General features: G+C 39.2%; 1 protein-coding gene across 3 annotated transcripts in view; it reads right to left on the reverse strand.

The window, feature by feature from the left end:
- The window catches only part of CDK7 (cyclin dependent kinase 7), a 28,129-nt gene extending 7,335 nt beyond the window's left edge, over positions 1–20,794 (reverse strand). Inside the window, exons 1-9 of one of the 3 annotated variants that reach the window (XM_070774579.1) lie at positions 20,654–20,794; positions 20,240–20,299; positions 10,575–10,608; positions 9,386–9,453; positions 8,469–8,537; positions 6,662–6,772; positions 5,350–5,468; positions 3,676–3,775; positions 3,139–3,225 (exon numbers count right to left, since the gene is read on the reverse strand). In XM_070774579.1, coding sequence (XP_070630680.1) covers positions 3,139–3,225; positions 3,676–3,775; positions 5,350–5,468; positions 6,662–6,772; positions 8,469–8,537; positions 9,386–9,453; positions 10,575–10,608; positions 20,240–20,299; positions 20,654–20,719 — 714 coding nt within the window. In that variant the 5' untranslated portion in view covers positions 20,720–20,794. Of the gene's footprint in view, positions 1–3,138; positions 3,226–3,675; positions 3,776–5,349; positions 5,469–6,661; positions 6,773–8,468; positions 8,538–9,385; positions 9,454–10,574; positions 10,609–20,239; positions 20,300–20,653 lie in introns of those variants that run through there. The other 2 variants (XM_070774581.1, XM_070774580.1) reach the window with 2 other exon arrangements.

Raw genomic sequence — 20,794 nt, forward strand, 5'->3', positions numbered from 1 at the left:
CTGCAGATGGTGACTGCAGCCATGAAATTAAAAGACGCTTACTCCTTGGAAGGAAAGTTATGACCAACCTAGATAGCATATTGAAAAGCAGAGACATTACTTTGCCAACAAGGGTTCGTCTAGTCAAGGCTATGGTTTTTCCTGTGGTCATGTATGGATGTGAGAGTTGGACTGTGAAGAAGGCTGAGTGCCCAAGAATTGATGCTTTTGAACTGTGGTGTTGGAGAAGACTCTTGAGAGTCCCTTGGACTGCAAGGAGATCCAACCAGTCCATTCTGAAGGAGATCAGCCCTGGGATTTCTTTGGAAGGAATGATGCTAAAGCTGAAACTCCAGTACTTTGGCCACCTCATGCAAAGAGTTGACTCATTGGAAAAGACTCTGATGCTGGGAGGGATTGGGGGCAAGAGGAGAAGGGGACGACAGAGGATGAGATGGCTGGATGGCATCACTGACTCGATGGACGTGAGTCTGAGTGAACTCCGGGAGTTGGTGATGGACAAGGAGGCCTGGTGTGCTGCGATTCATGGGGTCACAAAGAGTCGGACACAACTGAGCGACTGATCTAATCTGATCTGGGGGCTCAAATGGTAAAGAATCTGCCTTCAATACAGGAGACCTGTGTTTGATCCCGGGGTTGGGAAGATCCCCTTGAGAGGGAAATGGCAGCCCACTCCAGTATTCTTGCCTGGAGAATTCCATGGACAGAGGAGCCTGGCAGGCTACAGTCCACAGGATTGCAAAGAGACAAGACTAAGCGAATTTCATTTTCTTTTTGGCAGTTTCTGGCTAAATATGCAACTATCATGACTTAATAACTGCACTCCTGGTCATCTGTCCCAGAGAAATAAAGATGTATGCTTACCTAAAAGCCTGTACATGATTTTTTTTTTCCTTTGCCCACGTAGCTTGTGGGATCTAAGTTCCCTAAGGATGGAAACTGGGCCCTTGGCAAGAGGAACAGAGTTCTAACCACCAGACCGCCTTTGGACATGAAAGTGAAAGTCGCTCAGTCGTGTCCGCCTCTTTGCAACTCCAAGGACTACACAGTCCATGGAATTCTCCAGGCCAGAATACTGGAGTCGGTAGCCATTCCCTTTTCCAGCGGATCTTCCCAACCCAGGCATCCCGCATTGCAGGCAGATTCTTTACCAGCTAAGCCACATGGGACGGGAAGCCCGAGAATACTGGAGAGGATAGCGGATAGCGGATATCTCTTCTCTAGCGGATCTTCCCTACCCAGGAATTGAACAGGGGTCTCCAGCATTGCAGGCAGATTCTTTACCAACTGAGCTATGAGGGAAGCCACAATGCACTGTTATTACAAATACCAGTGTTATTTGTAATAGCCCCAAGCTGGAAGCAATGCACATGTCCTTCAATGAGTCAACAGTCAGACACACTGTGGCACATTCACACCACTCAGCAAAACAAGGACAGGAATGAATTACTGACAACTTGGATGAATTTCCAGAGAATTATATTGAAAAAGCTTACAAATCATATTCCAAAAGCTTACATTTTATATGATTCCACTTATAACATTCTTGAAATAACAAAGTTATAAAAACGGAAATCATATTAGTGATTGCCAGGGGTTAAGGAATGGGTGAGAGTGGAAGGAAAGTGGGTGTGATGGTAAAAGGGCTCTTTGTGGTGATGTCCTGTATCAATGTGGTATACTTTGTGGTGATACTAACTGTATCAATGTTAGCATGCTGCGTGTGATATTATCCTAATTTTGCAAGATGTTACCCTTCTGAGAAGCTAAGTAAAGGAAGTAAGGGATATATCTGTATTATTTCCTTCTACATGTAAATCAAAATAAGAATTTTTAAAAATCCAAGGAAACCATCATAAGCAACTACTATTTAGAAAATCATGTCAAATGAAAAGTACTGGATAAATGCTATGAATATGGCTCTGGAGTCAGAAAGACTCAAATTGGAGTCCTAGGAAATGGCAACCCACTCCAGTGTTCTTGCCTGGAGAATCCCAGGGACAGGGGAGCCTGGTGGGCTGCCGTCTATGGGGTCGCACAGAGTCGGACACGACCGAAGTGACTTAGCAGCAGCAGCAGCTGACACTAGGTAGCTTCGGGTAAGCTACTTAACCTCACGCCACAGCTGTCTCTATATCTATAAAGTGTGAATAACAGCACCTACCTTAACAGGATTGTTGGGAGAATTAAATACAATTTATGAAACCCTATCATTAACGGCATAAAGTAAGTTCAATAAATGAATGCTGTTAGAGCATGTTTTACAATTAGAACATATAGCTAACCTTCAGTTAGAAAGTTGAGGAAGTAATAACGCAAAAGAAACTCCTTAATTTGTTTTAGACAATTTCATTACAGTTTTAACCAGAAGGTAAAGAGGCTGATTAAAATGTCTTGTCTAGGATTTATTTTTCCCCCAGGAGATGAGGCTATAACAGAAAGGAAAATCAAAAGGTCTACAATTATAATGAACAAGTGAGAATTTCACTGAACTGTAATACATAAAATTAGCAACTTAAACTGTAATGAATTTTATCACAGATTTATTTTTTTGAGATAATTTAATAGTTAAAAATAAATAATGAGTTCCCTGGTGGCCTGGGATTCCAGGCTTTCCTGGAGGACCAACTTCAATCTCTGGTTGGGGAATAATGAACAACAAAACCAAAAATAAACCTTCATTGTGTTAGTGAAAATGCAATAAATAAATCCATAAATCCATCAAGATGTTGATAAACATGAAACAGCCACAAAATGAAATATTATATAACTTAAAAAGGAAAATGTGAACAATATTAGGAGCAAGTTGGTTGCAAAAATTTACATGGTGTGATCACATTTTTAAAGAATCAAAGAAAAAGCAAGTCATATGTATTTATGTGGGCGTGTGTCCTCATAGCAAGGCTTTACAGCAAAATAATGATTAACACTGGGGTAGAAATTACTGGGATGGGTGAGGGCTATATGTATATAGGAGTCTGGATGGTATATCACAATTTTAACTTTTACTTTGTGTAAATTTTGCAAAGAGTAATTATTACTAGTAAATTAAGACAATTAATGCATTTGTTTAAGTAATATTCATGTTATAGCACTATACACTATTCTAAATTTCAAAGAACATGTATGAAAGCTTACAGGCCACTGCTCTTCAGTTGGTGTGCCCAAAGTTTCAAATATTCTTGTTAGTTGATCAAGGTCTGAATCTCCTGGCAAAAAAGGAACCTAAAAGAAAGTAAGAAGCAGATATTTCAAGATGATCTGTGATAGCTGTTACACAAATAATATGATAAATTTAATAAGAAACATTAAACAATAACAAAAATAAAAACTTAGTCTAAGGGTGGGACTTCCCCAGTGATCCCAGAAATACAGACGTTTATCCTAACCCTTTTAGTTGCTTTAGAGATAGTACCATATTACAATCCAATAATTTTATGACGGTCGAATTTCAGAACACAGAATGAGCAATAATAAACCTTTATTGTCCTAAATGGTGTTAATAAACAGGCTGTACTTGGTGGAGGTTTTTTTAATTGGCCTGTTTGTTGGTTTCTTATTTCAAGGATGGTAATTACCTCTGGGAAATTACCTCTGAGAAGATAATGTTTACACAAATTGTAAGAACAAATACCTATAACAATACTGAACAGTGTACATCAACTCAAGACTTACCCTTAGAAGCAACTCTGCTAATATACAGCCCACAGCCCACATGTCCACACCTACACCATACATTCTAGCTCCGAACAGTAGCTCAGGGGCCCGATACCACCTGGAGAACAAAAATAAACATTGTCATTTTAGAGTGGAATTAGTAAAGTACTTCTTAGAGAAAACTCCTCAGAAAAACATCATACACTGATGAAATGTACTTTTACAGATATATTAACTCAGAAAAATTGGCTATAAAATCAAAAGTTCCTTACTGCTGCAGGAAATTCACCCTCAGTCCATTCATCCTCTCACTTTTAGACGATGAACATGTTCTTTCTCCCAAAACCCTAAATACCATCCTACTTCTTAGCTGATTTTCTAATTCCTACTTCACTAAAATAATGCAAGTAATGAAAAAAAATTTCTACAGACTCATCAACAGTCATCTGCACACTCACAATCCACCTTCCCATTCATAACTACATAACTAGCCTTTAGTGTTTTTAAAGTCAGTCCCTCAACTTGGGCACTGGATACAACACGCTTGCCTGTTTCCAAGGATATTGCTCCTGCAATTCTCTTTTTCCTACAACAGTCAGCTTTTTGTTCTTTACTAGATTTATTACTATCAATGTTAAACATACCATTGTTTTCATAGCCTTAAAAAAATAAACTAAAAAACAAAGAAACAAACAACAAAAACTTCTCTGAACCCTGCTGCCCCTAACACCCCTCATTCTCTGGCTGTATGTTCTTCCTGTCTCCATTTACTCTTCTCTTAACTCCATCAGTCAGGTTTTCATCCCACACCACTCCACCAAAATTGCTCTTGTCTAGGTTATCAAGATATCCCTATCACTAATCTAAATTGTTAATTCTCAGTCCTCATTTTAATTTGACCTATTAGTAGTGTCTGATTTCAAAGTAGAGAAAGTCAGAAACAGGTAGATGAAAACCAGTGAAACACAACGCTCATGTATGTGGGTCCTTGTTTTCCTGAGTTCCCAGAGTTCCTGAACGACGGGCCTAATTTTCCAGAAATTACCTGAACAACTACTTATATCCCTTACTTTATACTCTAGGATCAGGTGATTGACACTCAATGAGATCTATTTGGAAGAAGGTGACAAAGTAATTTAAAGGACAGAAAATCTGAAGATCGTCTCAGATTCTTAACAGTCAGGGAAGTTAACAAATGCCATCTGGACAAGAATTATAAAATCTACTGTCCCTATCCATATAATGTGATTTTTAGTTTTTATTTTCTGTTTATACTTTTTATGTATAAACAGAAAATATTAGCAATGAAAAATCCAAATAAAAGCACTGCTTTGTTTAGGGAATTTTCATTCACACTCAATGATATAAAATATGGAATCAGAACTGACCAATAAAATAAACACAGGCCCCCCCAAGTCAGGTGGTCATGTAAAAGAACAGCCACTATAGTTCCAACCTACCTAACTAAACTGTGTAAGAAGTATAAATTAGTCCCCCCAAATTACTAGGTAAATCTCTGGGGACTGAATTAATTCAACTCCATTAGAAAGAAGGGCTGAATATTTTTTCACTGTTTAATAAGATACCAACAATAACTCCTGAACTCAGCCAAAATTCAAAGAAGCCAAATGAGGCTCATTTGTGATTAATATCCTACACAATACAAGCTTTAGTTAGTTAAGGAATCCTTACCTGGTTACAACCTGATGTGTATAAGCTCTACTGGGGCTCCCAAATGATTTGGCCAGGCCAAAATCAGCCAGTTTTAGAACTCCATTTTCATCTAGCAACAAGTTGTTTGGTTTTAGGTCCTATATAATGGAGATTTTAAACCAACAAATAAGCGGGGTGAAGGAGAGCATCATAGTAATACATTTAGTTATATTTAAATCTAGCAGAAACAGGTAACACTCCAAATTTAACCACCACCAAAATTTTTTTCATTGATGTAAAATCCTAAAAATCAAAATAAGATTAGCTATATTTCTTAGTGAGGCCTTGGGTCAAGGTACTTCTTTTCAATGAACTTCAATTTATATACTTCACAGGTTTGCTGTGAGGATTAAATTTAATATTTCCTATGAAAAGCCTAGTGTAATGATTGGTTCCTAGTAAGCATTCAAAAAACAGCTGCTGCTATTAATTCAATAACAATATATACAGGGAACTCCCTGGTGGTCCAGCGGTTAGGACTCTGCATGTCACTGTTGAGGGCCCCGGTTTGATCCCTGGTTGGGGAACTAAGATCCCACAAGCCGTGAGGCCCAAAACAATAAACACCACAATATATGAACTTTAGTAAATAAAAACATTATGTGTTTATAAAAGAAGAATATAGTCTTCACAATCAATGCTAAAAAGATATTAGCCTTAACCTAAAAGGAATTCCAAGCTTAAGTATGACAATTACTATTATATATATTTTAGCTACTTTATGTACTGATAAATAGGATGCCTACAAACATCTACCTATCTAAATCATCAGCCTTGTTCTAGTAGCTGAATGTTCCTAACAATGACTCAGCCATTACAGAAATTTTACTTCCCAGAGTTTCAGAGCTACCAGAAATATTTTTCCAGAAGTATTTTTGCATTGTATAATTTAATCCAGACACCCACTGTTGTTGTTTTCTATTATAACAGTATAGCACAAAAAACACTGAACTTCAAGCCAAAATATCTAGGTTCTAATACTCTTGTCAGTCACTACAGCTGCTGACCTCAAAAAAAAAAAAAATGTAACTTTTGGGTCAGCAACTTAACTCTTCAAGTATGAAAAAAATGAAGGAACTGGCCTCTTGCATTTCTAAATTCCACCTAGTAACACAGAGTTTTCACAGCGCCACCTGGTTTAACTGAAGGAGCGCAGAGAGGAAGAAGGGTGGATAGAACAGTCCAGTTCTACTTTTATAATTTACATACTCAGGCCTTTTGTGTAATAAACTGGCTGCAGAAAGTCTGACTACAACATAAAGACACAATCATACTTGGTTAAAAACCTTACCCTATGCAGAATCCAATGTTGATGTAAATATTCTAATCCTTGAAGAGTCATCAACATATAGGCTTTGATGTGTGAAGGTGTTAGCACAAGACTGTTATCCTTTATTATAACCTGTAAAGTAGGCAGACAGTATACAGGTACGCTTTTATCATTCCAAATAAATTCTACTATATCAAATCATTTATAGACAAAAGATGGACTTATTCATAAAGGAGATTCTTTATGAAAGAAAGGAGATTCTTGCCTAACTCTCCTTAGGAAGCACGGTCAGAACTCCCAGTTATGTGGTTAGGCAAAGTCTCTTTAGAAGGAAAGCAGTACTGTCTCCTACTGCTTTGTTTTTAGGCATCCATGTAGCAATCATCTGCCGTTTCACTTGCCCCAGGATATACAGCCCCTCCTGATAACAGCATTCAACATTCCTTTTGGAAACCTCGGGTTCCCAGCTTAGTCCACGTGATTACACGTTGTGCACTACCTGTGGCCTCCAAAAGTAGCGGACACATGATCCAGGCATGCTCCGTCACCACTCTATAGCCTGCTTTCCAGACTAGTTCAGGGATAGAAATGTGAGCCAAGCCAAGCCATACTTGAGCTAGAATCAAAGGCAACAAAATACTTTCTCTCCTCAGGCATTATTAAGCTCTAAGGATAGAAGCCTACAAGCACCTGAGCCACTATATTGAGAAATTTTACCCATGAACGAGGCAACAGAGAACAAGTGAAAAATTGTGTTCTGCTAGCATTATTTGTGAACTATGATTCAAGTCAGTTTATTCCCAGACTTTTAGTTATACGAGCTAAAAATGCAATTTTCTTTTTTTCAAATAGGTGAAAGACACTTTTAATCTCAGTTTTTAACACTTCAGTTGTGTAACCACTACCACAACCAAAAACAGTTTTACAATTCCCCCTAAACTCCCCCATGCCTCTCTCTACTCCATCTTCCCCTCGATTCCTAACCCCAGCAACCAAAGATCTGATTTCTGTTCCTTTAGTTTTTCCTTTTCCAAAAAAAAACATACATGAATCATACAGCATCAGTAGCTTTTGAGCCTGGCTTCTTTCCTTTAGTGTAACGTATCTGAGAGTTACCTATACTACTGCATATGTTAATAGTTTGTTTCTTTTTATTCTCAAATAGTATTCCACTTTATAAATGTACCAGTTTGTTTATACATTCATTTGATGAAAGACATTTGGGTTGTTTTCAGTTTGGGTCATTATGAAGAAAGCTAAACATCTGTGTGGACATGTTTTTGTTTCTCTTGGATAAATAAATATATAGATGGATTTCTAGATCATATCCTAAGGGTGTATTTAGTGTAAGAAACTGCCAAACTGTTTTTTCCAAAGTGGCTGTATCTTTGCATTCTCATCAGCAGTGTATAAGAATTCCACTTGTTCCACATCTCCAGACTGTCCATCATTGAGATTCAATTAGTATTAATGAAAAGCCTAAAATCTTATTCTTCTCAAAAAGAAACTTGGTTTTCAAAAGGACAGTCTGTGATAATACCACAAGGAAGTTCCAAACCCTCCAAAGCCAAACACTTATTTTTCTAAAAAGTAATGTAATAAGGTATCGGGAACTTGGCAGACAACAAATGCTATCGAAATCCAAATCTTGTATGTACCACTGGGAATATGGGTAAATGATTCAGAAGATCTTTGACTTAAGACCACATCTAGATTTCAACAAAATTTAAGCATTCTTTTGACTACCTTCTTCAAAGGTAGAAAATAAACACTTAGATTCTCTTTTGATAAACAGGAAAATAAATTTCTCCAGAAATCTTAGTCTTACCTCTAGATCAGTTTCCATAAAATCAAAGACAAGACTAATGTTAGATTTATGTCCAAAAGCATCAAGGAGCTACAAAGCAAAATTTAAAAAAAAAATCAACATGTGATACTCTTAATAAATACTTGACATTATACCTAAGTTTTTAATCTTTAAAAACTTAAGCATTTGGACTGTAAAGTTTAAATAATTTTATTAAATTTAATATTTATCCATTTTTGGCTAGGAATTAGTACTTTGAAGCACAAGATATTAAGCCTTACTATTAAAAAAAAAAAAAATCACCAATACTTAACCTCTCCCTCCAAATTTTAGGAATTATAATTAAGTAATGAATTAATGAGAACCTCACTGAAGTCCCTATAATCTAGAAAAACTCCCAACCTTGGTACTTAAGAAAATCCAACAAACAGCAGCAGTAGCTATTATTCACTGAATGAGTGTGTTCCCTATGCCAGACATTATCCCAGGTAAGTAGGTGTTAGTTGCTCAGTCATATCGGGCTCTTTGTGAGCCCATGGCCTGTAGCCCACCAGGCTCCTCTGTTCATGGGATTCTCCAGGCAAGAATACTGGAGTGAGTTACCATTACTAGACGTGTATTCAGTGAACTAGTCTCATAACAACCCTATGAGGTAGAGACTATGAGGCAGAGTTCAAGGGAAACTGCTCAAGGTCTTACACATGCTAGAGCTCTCTAGACTTCAAAATTTCTGATAAAGTCAGCCTGTATGCCCATATTTAATTTATTTCAGCAGCTGTATAGTTTTTAAAACACTGCCTATAAGAACAATTAGGATAAAAAATACATTTCAGCCTTTTTGTAAGGCTCACCTAGGACAACTCCTTCCTGAGCCTTCAATCAACATCCACATTTGGAAAGGCAGGGTCCCAAACCCCAGAAACTTAGATCATACTCACACCAATTATATTTGGATGACTTAGCTCCTGTAATAATTTTATCTCTCTTAAGGCTGTTCTATTTATACCTAGATAAAAAGGCAAAGAAAAAAGTGAAAAAGAATTCTGAAATCTCAAACCTTCTTATAAACATATTTTTTGGGAAAGATCAGTCTCTGATGAAATAGCAATGAATATTCCTCAGGAAAAAAAAAATAACAATTTTTATAACATACCTGTTTCCAATTTATATTGCTTTGTTTTTAAAACAGTTTAGGACAGACTATGATAAATGATGAAAAAAGTATTCACTTCATCTATAGAATATGAGATCTGAAGACTCCTGGAATAATATGTACACAAGTATGTAGCCTATAGCTGAGAAGTTAATAGCTTTTCTTCTCTTGCCTTATGAATATTAGAGGCAGATTCTTTAAGCTAACAGAAAACTAGTGATTAAATACCATCTTTCCCAATGCAAAGGACAAAACCCAACATTTTAAAATAAGATCTGATGGGATTTCCCTGGTGGTCCGTGCACCCAATGCAGGGGGCCCAGGTTTGACCCCTGGTCAGGAAACGAGATCCCACACGTCGCGAGTTAAGAGTTTGCTTCCCACAACTAAGAGATCCTGCATGCCACAATGAAGATCAAAGATCCAGCATGCTGCAACTAAGACCCAGTGTAGCCAAATAAATAAATACTGGAAAAAAAAAAACAAAAAACGACCTGGTATTAGTATTAGAGAGATGATGGATCCTTTACACAGAAACTATTTCCTGATGACTAAATAGGACTTAGCACTCAAACAGAGCTTTAGCAGAAGGGATACAAAAATCTCCCCCATCCCTATATATTTATTTTATAGTGAGCTTTGTATACTTCCATGAATCCTGAATTTTCAAAGTAACCAGAAGCTCAGAAATACAGTGGCTTGAAAACAACTAAAGCAGTAATGAAGACAGTAAGACAAGTCACTAATAACCTTGCTGTTTTCCATCTGCTTAGGTGATCGGAATATCCTCTGAACACCCAAATGGTGAAAAGTACAAATATCCTATCTCTATCCTGAGTCTATCGTTAGTCTTCTGGGACCTGCAATAACTCTACCCAGAAACCATTGTTAACTTAATTAATACTTTGTTCTTTTCCTCAGTGAGAAGAACCACCTTTTCTGTTCTGTCAGATTACATGAAATAAGTTACTTACCATCTTTAGCTTCTGATCTATGTCCAAGTTTGATCTGGTAGAGGAAAACACAATAAAAACGTGTTAAACTATTTAGACAAATGCGTAATACATAAACACTTCAAATGCTTAAAGCAAAAATACATAACTACTTATATGTAGCTAATATTAGCAGGCAAGGAGGGAGCAGGAATCACGAATCAGAAAGGCAAAATTAACAATATAATAAAGGATCAAGTACCTATCATTCCTTTCCCCTCAAGTTTTGAATTACACAACTTTGTAAGATTAAACGTGGAATAAATTAAATGCATACAGGCTAATAAAAGAAGCACTTCAAATTAGACTACTTGGGAGGAAATATGTAACATATAAATTAACATGCTTAATATGCCCAATAATATACTCCCAGGGACCACATTTTCCAAGAAGAAAAATTATAGATTGTGATACATATAGAACTTAGGGAGATAATCTAGGTGGGTGGTGGTGGTTTGGTCACTAAGTCAGTATCTGACTCTTGCAACCCCATGAACTGTAGCCCACCAAACTCCTCTGTCTATGGAATCTTCCAGGCAAGAATACTGGAGTGGGTTGCCATTTCCTTCTCCAGGGGATCTTCCCAACCCAGGGATTGAACCCAGGTCTCCTGCACTGCAGGCAGATTCTTTACTGACTGAGCCACCAGGGGAAGCCCAATAAACAAAACAAGCACTTCAAGTTAAGACTACTTGGGAGGAAATATGTAACATATAAATAACATGCTTAATATGCTCCCAGGGACCACATTTTCCAAGAAGGAAAATTACAGATAGTGATGGATACAGCAAATGATTAAACTTTTGCTACTATATACAAGCACAGTGAACTGCATTAATAGGTTCAGTCTCACACAAACCCAACTACTAGGTTAAAGAACAAGAGCTTACTACTTTATGCAATGACAATGTAGCCAAGAATACAAAAAAAAAAAAAATCCTACTCCAGAAAATCAGCTATTTTACCTTTTAAAATACCCCCCACCTATATACTACAAACAACTTTTAACTTAAAGGTAGGCTATTTATTTTATCTTGGGCTTCCCTGGTGGCTCAGCCAGTAAAGAATCTGCTTGTTACACAGGAGACCCAGGTTCAATTCCTGGGTCAGGAAGATCCCCTGGAGAAGGGAATGGCAATCCACTCCAATATTCTTGCCTGGAGAATCCCATGGACAGAGGAGCCTGGTGGGCTACAGTCCATGGGGTCAAAAAGAGTCGGACACAATTGAGCGACTAACACTTTCACAGGCTATTTATTACAGCACCAAAAAATATAAGGCACATAGGAATTAAAGCCAATAAGAGACGTATGAAGCTTCCCAAGAACATTACAAAACACTCTTGAACATGTTTTAATGTTCAAGAAATGTGATCAAAATAAACACAGACAGCATGTTCATGGATAGAAAGATTCAATATCATAAATACATCAATTCTCTTTAATTAAACTAGATGTAAAGTACAACAGCATTTTTCATGGACACTGACAAACGGATTCTAAACTTTATACAGAAAAGTAAGGAGCTAAGAACAGATAACTTAAAACATTACTTTTTACTGTGTTTAGGAAATGTAATAGACTAGTTTCATGAAGCCATCTACATCATCAGTCAGATTCAATAATTACCAATATTTTGCCATATTTACTTCATCCATCCTCTTTTTTGTTGGCTACAACATACATTTTTTTTATGCTGTGGTTGGACTTTGTATTATTTCATCCCTATATACTTCAACAGGGATCTCTAAAACGTGGACATATTCTTATATACCCATAATGCCATTCTCCTAATAAAATTAATAATAATGCCATACAGCATGTAATAACTAGTTCATATTCAAATTCTGATTTGGTTCAAATTTCTCAACTGACTCATAGAGTAAGCCAAGATAATTTCGAAGAAGAGTAGTTAGGCTTCCCTGGAAATCCAATGGTTGAGAATCCGCCTGCCAATGCAGGGGACAGGGGTTCAATCCCTGGTCTGGAAAGATTTCACAACTAAGCCATGGGGCAACTAAGCCCCTGCGGCACAACTGAGCCCACACACTGAAGCTACCGAAGCCCAACACCTTGGAGACCAGGTTCTGCAATAAGAGAAGCTACTGCAATGAGAAGCCCCCATACCACAACTACAGAAAGCCCTCGAGAATTTACAAGGCAACCGTAAGTACAGACCCTAGAGCAGTGCAGCAGGAATGGAGGGAAAAAGAAAATCAACCAATAAAAGAATAGTATGCCCAGAAACAAATCCAAGTATAAACTGGAACTTGGCATTACAACTCACCAGGAAAAGAATGTACTAAAAAATGTTGAGAGCTGGGGGAAAAATACTAGATTTTCATACTACACAACAAAGAAAATTTAACTCCAAATGGAATGTAGACCTAAATGTGAAAAGCGATACTTTAAAATTTTCAGATGAAAATACAGGAGAATTTTTTATAATCTAGAAGCAGGGAAGCACACAAAAAAAGGGAACCAAAAAAGGGGAAAAATAGACAAATTTAACCAGACTAAAATTTTAAATACCTGTACCTCAAAAGATACCATAAATAAACTAAAAGCCCAAAGTCTGAGAGACAATGATTGAAGAAATTTTCACATACTAAAGTATAAACAAGTCATTCTGGCTTATTTAACAAACTTTATGCTAACCAGATATGGAATGAAGCAGGGCAAAGACTAATAGAGTTTTGCCAAGAAAATGCACTGGTCATAACAAACACCCTCTTCCAACAACACAAGAGAAGACTCTATACATGGACATCACCAGATGGTCAACACTGAAATCACATTGATTATATTCTTTGCAGCCAAAGATGGAGAGCTCTATACAGTCTGCAAAAACAAGACCAGGAGCTGACTGTGGCTCAGACCATGAACTCCTTATTGCCAAATTCAGACTTAAAGTGAAGAAAGTAGGGAAAACCACTAGACCATTCAGGTATGACCTAAATCAAATCCCTTATGATTATACAGTGGAAGTGAGAAATAGATTTAAGGGCCTAGATCTGACAGATAGAGTGCCTGATGAGCTATGGACTGAGGTTCGTGACACTGTACAGGAGACAGGGATCAAGACCATCCCCATGGAAAAGAAATGCAAAAAAGCAAAATGGCTGTCTGGGGAGGCCTTACAAATAGCTGTGAAAAGAAGAGAAGCGAAAAGCAAAGGAGAAAAGGAAAGATATAAACATCTGAATGCAGAGTTCCAAAGAATAGCAAGAAGAGATAAGAAAGCCTTCTTCAGCGATCAATGCAAAGAAATAGAGGAAAACAACAGCATGGGAAAGACTAGAGATCTCTTCAAGAAAATCAGAGCTACCAAAGGAACATTTCATGCAAAGATGGGCTCGATAAAGGACAGAAATGGTATGGACCTAACAGAAGCAGAAGATATTAAGAAGAGACGGCAAGAATACACAGAAGAACTGTACAAAAAAGATCTTCACGACCCAGATAATCACGATGGTGTGATCACTGACCTAGAGCCAGACATCCTGGAATGTGAAGTCAAGTGGGCCTTAGAAAGCATCACTAGGAACAAAGCTAGTGGAGGTGATGGAATTCCAGTTGAGCTATTCCAAATCCTGAAAGATGATGCTGTGAAAGTGCTGCACTCAATATGCCAGCAAATTTGGAAAACTCAGCAGTGGCCACAGGACTGGAAAAAGTCAGTTTTCGTTCCAATCCCAAAGACAATGCCAAAGAATGCTCAAACTACCACACAATTGCACTCATCTCACACGCTAGTAAAGTAATACTTAAAATTCTCCAAGCCAGGCTTTAGAAAAGGCAGAAGAACCAGAGATCAAATTGTCAACATCTGCTGGATCATGGAAAAAGCAAGAGAGTTCCAGAAAAACATCTATTTCTGCTTTACTGACTATGCCAAAGCCTTTGACTGTGTGGATCACAATAAACTGTGGGAAATTCTGAAAGAGATAGGAATACCAGACCACCTGATCTGCCTCTTGAGAAATCTGTATGCAAGTCAGGAAGCAACAGTTAGAACTGGACATGGAACAACAGACTGGTTGCGAATAGGAAAAGGAGTTCGTCAAGGCTGTATATTGTCACCCTGTTTATTTAACTTATATGCAAAGTACATCATGAGAAACGCTGGACTGGAAGAAACAGAAGCTGGAATCAAGATTGCCGGGAGAAATATCAATAACCTCAGATATGCAGATGACACCACCCTTATGGCAGAAAGTGAAGAGGAACTAAAAAGCCTCTTGATGAAGGTGAAAGTGGAGAGTCAAAAAGCTGGCTTAAAGCTCAACATTCAGAAAACGAAGATCATGGCATCCGGTCCCATCACTTCATGGGAAATAGATGGGGAAACAGTGGAAACAGTGTCAGACTTTATTTTTCTGGGCTCCAAAATCACTGCAGATGGTGACTGCAGCCATGAAATTAAAAGACGCTTACTCCTTGGAAGGAAAGTTATGACCAACCTAGATAGCATATTCAAAAGCAGAGACATTACTTTGCCAACAAAGGTTCATCTAGTCAAGGCTGTGGTTTTTCCTGTGGTCATGTATGGATGTAAGAGTTGGACTGTGAAGAAGGCTGAGCGCCCAAGAATTGATGCTTTTGAACTGTGGTGTTGGAGAAGACTCTTGAGAGTCCCTTGGACTGCAAGGAGATCCAACCAGTCCATTCTGAAGGAGATCAGCCCTGGGATTTCTTTGGAAGGAATGATGCTAAAGCTGAAACTCCAGTACTTTGGCCACCTCATGCAAAGAGTTGACTCATTGGAAAAGACTCTGATGCTGGGAGGGATTGGGGGCAGGAGGAGAAGGGGACGACAGAGGATGAGATGGCTGGATGGCGTCACTGACTCGATGAACGTGAGTCTGAGTGAACTCCGGGAGTTGGTGATGGACAGGGTGGCCTGGCGTGCTGCGATTCATGGGGTCGCAAAGAGACGGACACAACTGAGCGACTGATCTGATCTGATGCTAACCAGAACAGCCTGCTTCGTCGTCTATGAAACACATACTGTCTATCTGCTTTAAATATTGGAATAAAAGGGTCCACTACCAAAAGTGAAAATCGCACAGTTGTGTCTGACTCTTTGCAACCCCATGGAGCCTGAGAGGCTCCTCTGTCCATGGGATTCTCTAGGCAAGAATAATGGAGTAGACTGCCATTCCCTTCTCCAGGGGATCTTCCCAACCCAGGGATTGAACCCAAGTCTCCCACATCGCAGGAGGATTCTTAACCATCTGAGCCACTGTAAAGAATGCCTATTTTGAAGATAAGGATAAATACCTCCCTTTCAGGGACTTCAAAGGTAGTACTCCTTTGATAAGATCCCCTTCCCAGGAGCCAAGGTCATACTGACTCACTATATACAATTATCTGTCTTCTGATCTTTTTTTTTTTTTTTAAACTTTGAAGGAATGTACCCCAGTCATGTTTGATGTTTTCTGTTCTGACAAGATATAAACTACACTGAAAACCATACTTCTTCAGAACTCAGAGCTATCTGAGAGACTGCCTTCTGGGCTATAATCCTAAGATTGGCTCGAATAACACTCTTCTATTCTTATTATAGATTTACATTGACAATGATATCTGTAGTGCATATTTCTGACTAAGGTTCAGTATCCAAAATATATAAGAAATTCCACCAAGTCAACAGGAAAGGAAAAAAATGTAGGCAACCTAACAGAAAAAGTATAAAAAGCCAATAAATCTAGGAAAAGACGATCAAGCTCACTGGTAATCAGAGAGATATTAATTGAAAAAACATCCATATACCACTTTAGATCCATTTGATTGACAACCGTTGTAAAGTCTGATGATACAAACATGGTGAAAGTGCGGTGGGAGGTTAAACTGAGCCAACCATTTTTGAAAGCAGTTTGATAGTATCTGGATGTTGATGTGTATTCCCTTGGTGTTGTTCAGGCACTCAGTCATGGCCAACTCTTTGCAACCCCATGGACTGCAGCACGCCAGGCTTCCCTGTCCTTCACCATCTCCCAGAGTTTGCTTAAACCAATGACCACTGAGTTCGTGATGCCATCCAACCATCTTGTTCTGTTATCCCCTTCCCCTCCTGCCTTCAATCTTTCTCAACATCAGGGTATTCTCTATGCAGCAACAATTGGCAATTAGTTTCAACTGTAGATACATTTTCTAGAGAAATGCACAAATGTATGTCTGTGGAAAGACTGTATCAGAGTAAAACATTAAAAAAAAAAAAAAGCAGCTTAAATGTTTATCAACAAGAGTTTGGATAGACCAATTTTAGTGTAGTCATAGAATAGAATCTGATCATCAAAGAGCATGAATAAACAGATCTACGTGTATCCATCTGGAAGATTTCAGAAACGATACTGATTCAGAAAAACAAGTTGCAAAAGAGAGTGTGTGTGTGTGTGTGTGTGTGTGTGTGTGTCTGTGTGTAGCAAGAGAGAAAGAGCTTAGAAGTATACAATAATGTGTATTGTTGAGATATATAAAACAAATACCGCAAAGTGAAAACTGCTCCAAAAAGCTACCACAGAGGACTGGTTAAACTGGGAAACGTAAATTCAATACAACTGTTTAAAAAGGATAAGGTATATTAATGATATTTTAAAGGTCCAAGGAGATCCAACCAGTCCATTCTGAAGGAGATCAGCCCTGGGATTTCTTTGGAAGGAATGATGCTAAAGCTGAAATCCAGTACTTTGGCCACCTCATGCGAAGAGCTGACTCATTGGAAAAGACTCTGATGCTGGGAGGGATTGGGGGCAAGAGGAGAAGGGGACGACAGAGGATGAGATGGCTGGATGGCATCACTGACTCGATGGACGTGAGTCTGAGTGAACTCCGGGAGTTGGTGATGGACAGGGTGGCCTGGCGTGCTGCGATTCATGGGGTCGCAAAGAGTCGGACACGACTGAGGGACTGATCTGATCTGAAAGGTCCAAAATACAACAGGTGAAATAATACATGCTTATTACTCCTTTTCTGTTAAATTCAAGAAAAGAAAGAAAGAAAGTGAAGTCACTCAGTCATGTCCGACTCTGCGACCCCATAGACTGTAGCCTACTACGCTCCTCCGTCCATAGGATTTTCCAGGCAAGAGTACTGGAGTGGGTTGCCATTCCCTTCTCCAGAGGATCTTCCCAATCCAGGGATCGAACCCAGGTCTCCCGCATTGTAGGCAGACACTTTACTGTCTGAGACACCAGGGAAGCCAGTAAATGAGTGTGAGCAGAAATTGAGTATTGGGAGGGGAAGATGCACAAGCACCAAATCTCTAGGGTTTATAGTTTAAGTCTAGACAATGTCTGAACCAAGGAAGAAGGCCATTCAGGGAATCATAAGTATGCTATCTAAAAAAATGGATGTAAATACCAGAGAAAACAATTTTGGAGTTGAAAGGCATTGCTCCAATGAGTGAAAACCAGAGGCATGCTTGGCCTAGTAACTGACTAAAATAAAAAAAATGCTTTGAGAATTAATGGGGTTTGGTAAAAGGAGAAATATTCCTGTTTTTTTTTGAGGTACAGTTGACATACAATATTATGTAAGTTTCAGGTGTACAACACAGTGATTTAAAGGTTATATATTCCATTTATATAAAGGTTACATTCCATAAAACTACAAAGATGTACTATTTGAAATAAAAATTAAATGTAAATGAATATTCCATAATGAGTCACTTTCAAGGGGTAGCAGTCTATCACTGAGAAATATAGTGCTAAGTTGCTTCAGTCATGTCCGACTCTTTGTGACCCTATGGACCAGAGCCCACCAGGCTCCTCTGTCCACAGAATTCTCCAGACAATACTCAAGTGGGTTGCCATGCCCTTCTCCAGGGAATCTTCCCGATTCAGGGATTGAACCCACGTCTCTTATGTCTTCTGCATTGGCAGGCAAGTTCTTTACCACTAGCATCACCTGGGAAGCCCATCACTGAGAAATAGGATGAATTCTAAATCCTAATTTATGATAAAAGCAAGCAAGTAAGTAAACCAACTGGGATTTTCAGAAAACCCACAGAACTCAATATGCCAACAGTTTGAAGAGACCGTATCAGTTAGTCAAGCCAATACATTTTTAAGAGTGTCTGCAAAGGTACTAGCCACAGTCCTAAATATAATTTGAGTGGTAGTAAATAGAAAATAAACTCAAAGATAAAAGATTTTGATAAATGCTATGAAGATAACAAAGAAATATGGAAAAGAACACTAGGGAAGAAGGCAGGTACACCTGTTTTAGCTAGAATGACCAGCATAAGTCTGTATGTACAAGAGATATCTGACTGAGATCTAAATGATAAGGAACCAGCCAAGCCAAGTTTTAGAGGAAAAATACACCAACTGGAAGCCAGAGCAAATGCAATGAATCTGGGACTGGGATGCATTTAATATACTCAAGGGATAGAAAGGTCAGTGTGGCTAGAATAAAGTGAACCAGGGGCAGAATCAGAAAAATAACTTAAAAAGGATTAGGAAAGTTAAGGGTTTTACAAGGGAGTAGCTATAAATAGCATTGACTTATAGAACACAAACTGAAAAAGGAGATTAGACACATTAGAAAAAGTAAAAAAGATAACTATGACAGCAATAATTGTAGAAAAGAAGAATGGGGAGCAGGTGTTAAGAATATGAGAGGGATGTGCTTCAAAGGAATTAGGGGTTTTGAAGGAAAAACAGGTTCAGAGCAGCAACAGGAACAATAGGAAGGTGGCTACCTAAGCCACCAACAGGCCTTTTGTGCTCAGTCACTCAGCCATGTCTGACTCTTTGCAACGCCGTGGACCCACCAGGTTCCTCTATCTATGAGGTGTGAGGAAGCCAGCCTCTCCTGAGAGGGTTACTGATTTCAGAAGTATGGGGAAAGGCAATCAGCCTGGAAGCAGTACCACTGGATCTAAAGCCTGGCTCTCTCAACTACTACCTGTGCCATCTTGATGAATCACCTCATCTCCCTTAGCTTCAGGCACCTCAAGTATAAAACCAAGATACCTTACCTACGTCACCTGGCTCTTATGAGGGTTAAATGAAAAAACAAGGGTCAGAGTGCTTGGCATATAGAAAGCCAAATATGACCTAAGTTTCTTGAATGAAATGCAAGTAAAAAAGGTACTTAAACCATTAAAAAAAGCACCCCATCAATGTCATTAATGCTGGCAAAAGCCTTTAATGGTAAATATGTATTCAGAAAAATACAGATATAGAGTGGACGCTGGTGAGGAAGAAATAGGGACCTGGAAAGATGAGTAGTTCTGAGGGCCCAACAGACGAGCATATTTGTCCCCTTTGTCAATGTTTGCGTTTATAAAACAAACAAGATACAGACCTTCTTCATCTCAATTTCAATGGATAGAACAAAACGCTAGTTCAACCCGAGTTCCACCCTGGAACACAAGACACTAAGATATTCTATTTTCTTTGAAAATGACATAAGTAACTCATTAGCAGAGCACAGTCAAGAGTAGTAACAAGGCGAGTCACCGGCTCTTAACACAGACACAGACACACACACACACACACACACACACACACGAGTAACAAGGCGAGTCACCGGCTCTAACACACACACAGACACACGAGTAACAAGGCGAGTCACCGGCTCTAACACACACACAGACACACACACACCTTCAAGACACAAAAACAAACTGCAACTCACTTTCTTAATGGCGACAATTTGGTTGGTGTTCTTGTCTCTGGCCTTGTAAACCGTGGCAAACTAGACAGAAAAACAGGAGTCATGTTAAGTTTGTGAAAACTTCTTGGTTTGTGTTGGTCTTTTCACTTTTTTTAGATTTGGGGAAGCAAGGAATCCAGGGTTCTCAGAGCAAATTCGCGGCGGCTGGCAACGTGCTGAGGTCGTCCACGTCCCGTTCCAGTCCACTAAGCGGAGAGGGCCGCTCAGGGACTCAGGTCCAGGGGGGACCAAGGGGCGGCAGGGGGGTCTGGGCAGCCTCCTCCGAGGAGAACGAGGAGCGCCCGTCCGCTGGCTTCCACGAGAAAACTTTCGACAGTGTGAGGCGGCCCGGCGCTCCCTGCTCAGGGCCCTCCGAGCCCCGCCCGAGAGCCTCACCTGTCCCTCTCCGAGGAAGTCCAGTTTTTCATAACGCTTCGCTCGCGACTTCACGTCCACTGCCATCCGTCGCGAGGAGCCCGTCTCCAGCTGAAAGGGGTGAGCTGCCAAGACTGCAGGAATTTAAAGCTACCTTAAAGC

The sequence above is a fragment of the Bos indicus genome, chromosome 20 (assembly GCF_029378745.1).
Source record: "Bos indicus isolate NIAB-ARS_2022 breed Sahiwal x Tharparkar chromosome 20, NIAB-ARS_B.indTharparkar_mat_pri_1.0, whole genome shotgun sequence".
Lineage (NCBI taxonomy): Eukaryota > Metazoa > Chordata > Mammalia > Artiodactyla > Bovidae > Bos > Bos indicus.